This window comes from Typha angustifolia, chromosome 15 (genome assembly GCF_048772165.1).
Source record: "Typha angustifolia cultivar Huaian chromosome 15, ASM4877216v1, whole genome shotgun sequence".
In the NCBI taxonomy this organism is placed as follows: domain Eukaryota; kingdom Viridiplantae; phylum Streptophyta; class Magnoliopsida; order Poales; family Typhaceae; genus Typha; species Typha angustifolia.
In genome coordinates this window covers 7504196-7511137 of record NC_133253.1, presented here as the reverse complement: position 1 = coordinate 7511137, position 6942 = coordinate 7504196, and the positions used below count along the sequence as shown (strand labels likewise).

Genomic DNA, 6942 nt, shown 5'->3' with positions numbered 1-6942 from the left:
TCAGTTATGGTAGGCCCGAGGGCGTAAAAAGGAAAATATGATATTTTGTTGGACTTAAGAGCAAGTGCTATATTTGAAACTTTCTTTTTAACGGTGCTTATGTAAAAAGGCCCTCTCTCTCTCTCTCCATCTCTATCTCTCTTTGCTCACCCCGTGAAAGCTCCGAGGGAAGAGGAGAAGGCTTGCGATGCAACCCAAACCCCCAGATCCACCCAAAGCTACAAACTTCAGCACGAACTCGAACCCTAACCCTAATTCCAACCTTATCTACCCCATTGCCCACAATGCTTCGACGGCGCCGGCGCCGGTGCCGCCCACCGGAGCTCCGTTCATGTTCCAGACTCCCAACACTGGCCATCCAACTTCAATCCGCGGGGGCCATCACCGGAGGGCCAGATCCGAGTTCGCATTCCGGATCCCGGAGGATCTCGACCAGAGTTCCGGCGACCCCGTCTCCGACGAGATTGCATCGGAGGACGACCTCTTCTCCACCTTCATGGACATGGATAAGCTCGATAGTAGACCGGAAGGAAGTGGATCGGGTTCTGATGGCGGTGTTTGCCGGGATCGGATGGCGGAGGGTGAAGCAGCTGCGGCGTCGAAGCCCAAGCATCGGCATAGCAACTCGGTTGATTGGTGTTCAATAATGTCTTCGCGGAGCGGAAAGGGGGAAGGAGTGTTTGGGGAGGTGATGGAGGCGAAGAAGGCGATGACGGCGGAGCAGCTTAAGGAGCTTGCTGCAATTGATCCGAAACGAGCAAAAAGGTGGCCTTTGCTTTTTGGAGTTCAAAATTTGTTTGGTTGCCCCTTTCTGCTTTTATAGCATTTTGCCTCCTTAATTTTCATGCTTCTTTTTTTACTTCTTTAAGATTAGAATGAAAGGGCTGTTATACATAGGAAAGGCACGATAGAATTTTGCAAAAAATATTGGGTTTCACTTGAAAACTTGTTGATAAATTGATGAATCCTCCTAGATTCCTCTATGACAGCTAGGCAGTAAAGCACCTGAAAATTCAAATGAAATGTTTCAGCAGTTTTCTGTAGATTACTGCCTACAAGAGATACCTCTCGTTCTTAGAATTGAAAAGAAATTGCTGAATATTTCAGCCGTTTGCTGCTATAATAAACCGCTGACTTGTTCAGTGTTTACAACACTGTATAAAGCCACTGTCAAGGTCAGTGATTCTTTTAGTGATGTCTGATATTCAACAACATCAGCTTATTTGGTGTAAAGCCACCTAGACTGGTTAAATGTTGAGGCTGCATATATTTTAGTAAAAATTCGTGTGGGGAACTTATCAGAATAAGAAGTTATAGAACAGCTGCAAATGTTTTTGATGCCGAAACTAGGTTTGTACGGAACTTGAAGAAGTTCCCTATGGACAAGTATCAAATTAATGTACTACTTTGAACATATGAACAAGGACAACTTTATGGTCCTTGCACTGACTTACTAAGGATCTTTATGAAGATCGAGATTAGCAAGGTATGTTGGTTTTAATTTTAATTAAAGGTGAAGGTGAATCATTCCATTCATTTGGAGACTTCATCTCTTGGCTGAGGTAGAAGCTCTTAGTCTCTGAGCATTATATAATGTGGCCAACTATTTTAACACTCGTGTGACTCAATCATGCATTCAGGCTGTTTGCTGATGGAAAATTTCGAATAATTGTAACCAAAGGGATTCAAGTTTTATCCAAGTTTTAATGAGTTATTATATGGAAGTATTATCATGCAAAAGTTTGTCAGAATTCTGGATTTCTTCTCACTAGCTACAAGAAAATTAGAAACTTCCTTGTGGCTTTTACTCTCAAGATCCTCTTTATGTCAGCATTCTTGTTTTGTATCAAATATTCTGCATGCTCTCATATAGATGATATCTAATTGGCAAGGTTGACATTTTTTGTATTGCTCTATTGTCCTTGAAGTTTTGCTAACTGATTTAAATAAAGCAGAATTCTAGCAAATCGACAGTCTGCAGCTCGGTCAAAAGAAAGAAAGGCCCGTTACATGTCAGAACTTGAGCGGAAAGTTCAAAACCTTCAAATTGAAGCTACAACGTTGTCTGCTCAGCTAACATTATTCCAGGTCCTTGCTGATCTAGTTTTATAAACAAATCTGGTATTTCATGTATTTGTGTCTCACCAGATTTATTATGATCTCATTCTAACTCGCTTGAAGTTCTCCATTAATTGCTTTTGCACTAGCATTAATCAAAGAAATTTTCAGTACGTGATCTGCTTTAGCCTGTTTTATTGCTCCTTCCTTTGGTCCTGACAATGTTCTGTGACTTCTGTCTAGGCCATACCATCACAATTACTTCTCATTTCTTTATTTTTTTCCCCTTTGCGTTTTGCGTAAATACAGGTCTAGTAGGTAACTTATCACTAGTTGTTGCCTACTGCATATACCTTGATAAACCTGCTGGCATATTTGAGGGACTAATAGAGTTGAAGACTTGAAATTAACTGTCAGATTTCCAAGTAGTCGTTTCAGCTCGTAGATGTTCTTCTTGTGAATTTTGACTTTAATGTGTTGTGTTATATTCACGAACATCCTCTTACCATTGGCTTTATTTTCAGAGGGATACAACTGGGCTTTCTGCAGAGAATGCTGAGCTTAAGCTAAGGTTACAAGCTATGGAACAACAAGCTCAACTGTGTGATGGTAAGCATATTTGTGTTTGTAACTGTTAATACTCTAATGCTCCTCGGAGTATTGCTCCCATTTACATGCTATTTTTTGTGAAATGTGACTGATTGGAGATGATGCCTAGGCAGCTAGCTTATGTTAGTCATTTTTCTCATTACTATTGTAAAAAGGAGCTTGTCTACTCCCAAGACGAGAAACAGGGTGCACGTACATTCACCAACACTTATTTACTTTGCACATGGAAAATTGAGTTTTTCCAGAGAAAAACATAAGTTGTGACTTGTGATGTGTCTTGTTCAAGGAAATTGCCTTCTAAGTGGGTTAACTTAAAGCCTGATTTTTTTGGCTATACTTGGATGTTTCGTGGATTTAAATGAAAATTTGCAACTAGCTGAAAATGCTTTATTTTCAAGCTATTCCTATCATGCTCTTGTTGTTTGTTTTCACGTACATGAAAGGGCCAAGATCTTTTTTATATATAAAAAACTTTGTTAATTATTAACTTGTGATCTGTGAGGCAAAAGCAGGTACAGAGAGTTTTTAAGAAAATTTAATGAGCCTTGCCACAAGGCACTGCTACCATTTTCTCTGTATAATCAATGTAAAAAATCTTGCTGCGTGCAAGATCTTGAAAAATCAAGATGGAACTTTTAACTTGTGGGATGTCGTATATCTTCCATTTTCAATAAGAGTATTGTTTCATATAAGACGATCCAAGTATTTTTCATATGTGAGAGTATACAGCACCATTATTACTTTTGATTGCGTTCAGTCTCGTATATAATTTAATTAGACTTGCTATTATTTGTGCTCATTCTTTGAGATGGCATTTAATGATTGCTAACAATTGTAAATTTGTGATGTGTCTGCAGCACTAAATGAGGCCCTAAAGCAGGAAGTTGAGAGGCTCAAGATTGCAACAGGGGAAATCACAAACCCTGGTGAGACATGTGATGCTGAGCTGCAAAACATGCCCTATAATCCTTCGTTCTTCATGCTTGCCCAGCAACAGCCAGTCCAGCACCAAGGCTTTCAGATGCAACCCCAATTCAACCAGTCTCAGCCAAATGTCCCAAATAACCAGTTCCCTCATTCAATCACCATTCCAGATGCGGCAGCACATCATGATCAGATTGGGAGGCTACAGGCGTTGGACATAAGTAAAGGTTCTTTTGCAGTGAAGTCAGAGAGTCCATCGATCTCTGCCACTGAAAGCAGCAGCAACTTCTAACCTGGCCTACCCAACAACCGATGATTTTCCTTGATTTCATTGTCCATAGCCTGACTTCATCGTGCAGCATCTTCTATGCATGCTCATTTTTAATTCTTTCATTCTATTTACTGGAGATTGTTCGTGTGTAATCCCAGGACTACTCTTTCTTCATTCCGGCCATAAGCCAGACTGCAGATCTCATTGTCATACATTGTAGATTTCTTACATCTTATGTTTGCTTGAAATCATTTCTTGAGTGCTGTAATGTTGGAAATTAGAGCCTCTCCCAGAACTGTATCATTTTGTTGTATAAAATTGTTTATCATGGGTTTTCTTTTCACATGATAATACTGTGTTTGCACCACATAATCTTGTTAATTTTGCTTTAGTTTTTATTTGATCAAACTCGGATGATCAATGCCCCCATCTTGACCCTATCTTATACAAAAATATAAGATGTACGAGATTCAACTAGATATTGTTCTCTGTTAAGGTATGGCGATCTCCTTCCCTGTCGGCCTCTCTCCCCCATCTCCTAGCTTTAAGGCTAGGTGGAGGGGAGGAGTTTTTCCTCTGTCAACTGTGATCAGTATTTTCTTTCTCTGAGCTTTTCCCCGCCAGCAGTCACCAACGTTTTCTTCCTCCCTGCTCCTCTAGCATTTCGGCTAGGCGGAGGGGAGGAGTTCTTTCCTCCGTCGGCTTTATAGTGCGCCTATCATGAACCCCATAATAAAGCTTCATATGCACAGTCATTTTTCAAATTAAAAGAGAATTCCAACTTGTTGTAAGAGTTCGATCGATGCAGTAGTAGCTCTTATTTATTTCATACGGAAAATATATAATAAATATAAGCTAAATGAATCATATAGCAACAGCCGACTCCATCTACCTTTTCCACGGCCATCTCATTTTAGCTACGAGAACGGAAAGACCAGTACAGACCAATACGATAGCCGTGACCAATGCCACTGGCAGTAGTACCCCCGGGCCATACTTTGGATCAAGAAGACCACAGCCAGCTCCAAAAGCCACAAGTACCAAAACCATGTCAAGTACTATGGTCCCTCGCAAAGCGACTGCTCCGATCCGTGAAATGAACTTCTCCGATAGCATCAAGAAAACTATCCCCATGGAGAAGGCGAAAGCCAAAAAGTTGCACCAAGCGAACAGCGAAAAACGATGGGAACTCTTGGTTGCTAGTATAGGGGAACCCGCTGAATAACTATTTTCTGTGCTACGGATGGTACTATTATTGATGATATGAGTCACATCATCCTGCCAGAATCCGCCGGGTGGATTGATCCCCGCTTGGAACGTCATCGAGGCGAAGAGGGTCGCCAGTATCATCATCCAACCACGCATTTGCTTCTCGAATACTGCCTTCATCTTCTGATGCTCCTTCTTCACCGCCTCGCGTGTTCTCTTCTTCTCGGCATCGCCTGGGTCTTGAACTGACAGCACTGTCTCTGTGGCTTCTTGAGATCTAGACGAGTCGCCTATCGGAGACTGAGATACCGCCTCTAATACCGGATGTCGTGGTGATGGTGATGGTGATTGTGATTGTGATTGTGTTGGTGATGGTGTTAGAGGCATTGGATGATCTGCTATATTTGAGTTGAGATTTTGCTGGAGGAGTACGTCCAGAGTTTTCGAGCCGTCTGCGTGTTGCTTGGTGTTTAGCTCCACGATGGTTGTTCCTAGCATGAATCTCACAGTCTGCCACTTCAAAATTGTTGGTCACTAATAGATAAATGCATAATCTAGGATTGGTCATCGGGTAGAACTATCCGAGCTGAACTCATTTTTCTTCATTTGAGGGAATTTTTTAAAACTAGATAAAATTATAAATATCGCCCAACATTTAGATTATATTATAAATAATGTCCTCTTTTTTATTATTTATAATTAAGCCTCATATTTGCTAAAATAATATTTAAATTTTTATTTAATAAGCACCTCATGGGATTGGATACAATTTCAGAATTTTAAAGGCTTGACTCGATCATATTTTATTGGAAGTCGGTGTTTTAGTTTGTCTACAAATTATTTTGGAGCTTTAATTTGGATCTACAATTAAGTTCTAATCAATTATATATCTAACCAATGGCAGTGTGGCTTAATTAGTATTTTTCAGCAAATTGTCGAAATATAATATAGTCAAAATACACTGTGCTTTTTATAATTTTATCTTAAAATTATGAACCTGGATCTCGTTGGTGGCAAAGAGTGGCTTTACAATGCGACTACCATCAGTGGCTTCGAATTCCAACGACATCTTCCTCGTCCTGCATGCAAAAGGTTAGCTCTATATTTTATGCTCGCTTCCACGGATCTCTACAAGCTAGTGTTTACCAAAAAACTCCATCGTTTGTTAGATATTTTAAGTATATAGGATTTAAAGGAGATCAGGAGATTGTAAGGTTCCATATTTCTTTAGAATCTCAAATGATTTTGGTTGATTATTCTCATGAACGAAAGAACCTCCTATTAAACTGTTTTTGTAGTATGAAACAATCATCAGCTTTGAACAAGAAACATGCAAGTTAAATAGAAGAACTATATTAAAAAAAAAGCATAAGATTCTACTAGTGTTCGTTTTAGATTGAACAAAATAGTTGTCGTTACTTCTTGAAAACTATAAAACGTGTTTAAAGTCATGAATACAAACATGTTATTCAGCAGTTTAGATCGTGAAATTTCGTATAAAATCATGATGAAACACATCATTTCATTCAACTCATATAAAATCATGAATTATCATCATCCTTCTGAGTTATCTGAGGCTTTTAGTCCAAATAGGGCGGATCTGAATCGGTAGAGAAACTCATCCGACACTTTGCTTCCTCGAATGAGTAGTCCCACGTCCTAATTGCTATCTATCATAAACCCGTGAAGAAGTATAAAAGAGAAAAGGAAAAGTAAAAAACGAGAGGCAAGAGAGCAAGTCCCGTAGTGCGAAATATATAGCAAAGACTCAGTTAGTTTCTCGAAGAAATTTATCCCTATAGAATCAAGGTCATGAACAGCTTGTTATTACAACAAACTATCAACCTGACAAACACTCAAAAAAAGTTTAC

The 6942-nt window shown here is 39.5% G+C and overlaps 2 protein-coding genes across 2 annotated transcripts; one reads left to right on the top strand and one right to left on the bottom strand.

The window, feature by feature from the left end:
* Positions 1-100: 100 nt before the first annotated feature.
* LOC140776977 (transcription factor RF2b-like) lies at positions 101-4205 on the top strand. Its single transcript, XM_073120863.1, has 4 exons — positions 101-765; positions 1956-2088; positions 2583-2667; positions 3525-4205. The coding sequence occupies exons 1-4, from the start codon at positions 188-190 to the stop codon at positions 3881-3883; spliced, it is 1155 nt and encodes a 384-aa protein (XP_072976964.1). The 5' UTR covers positions 101-187; the 3' UTR covers positions 3884-4205.
* A 545-nt stretch (positions 4206-4750) lies between these two features.
* Positions 4751-6145, bottom strand: LOC140779296 (uncharacterized). Its single transcript, XM_073124313.1, has 2 exons — positions 6069-6145; positions 4751-5581 (listed from the first exon to the last, which is right to left on the bottom strand). The coding sequence occupies exons 1-2, from the start codon at positions 6138-6140 to the stop codon at positions 4751-4753; spliced, it is 903 nt and encodes a 300-aa protein (XP_072980414.1). The 5' UTR covers positions 6141-6145.
* Between the last annotated feature and the right edge of the window lie 797 nt (positions 6146-6942).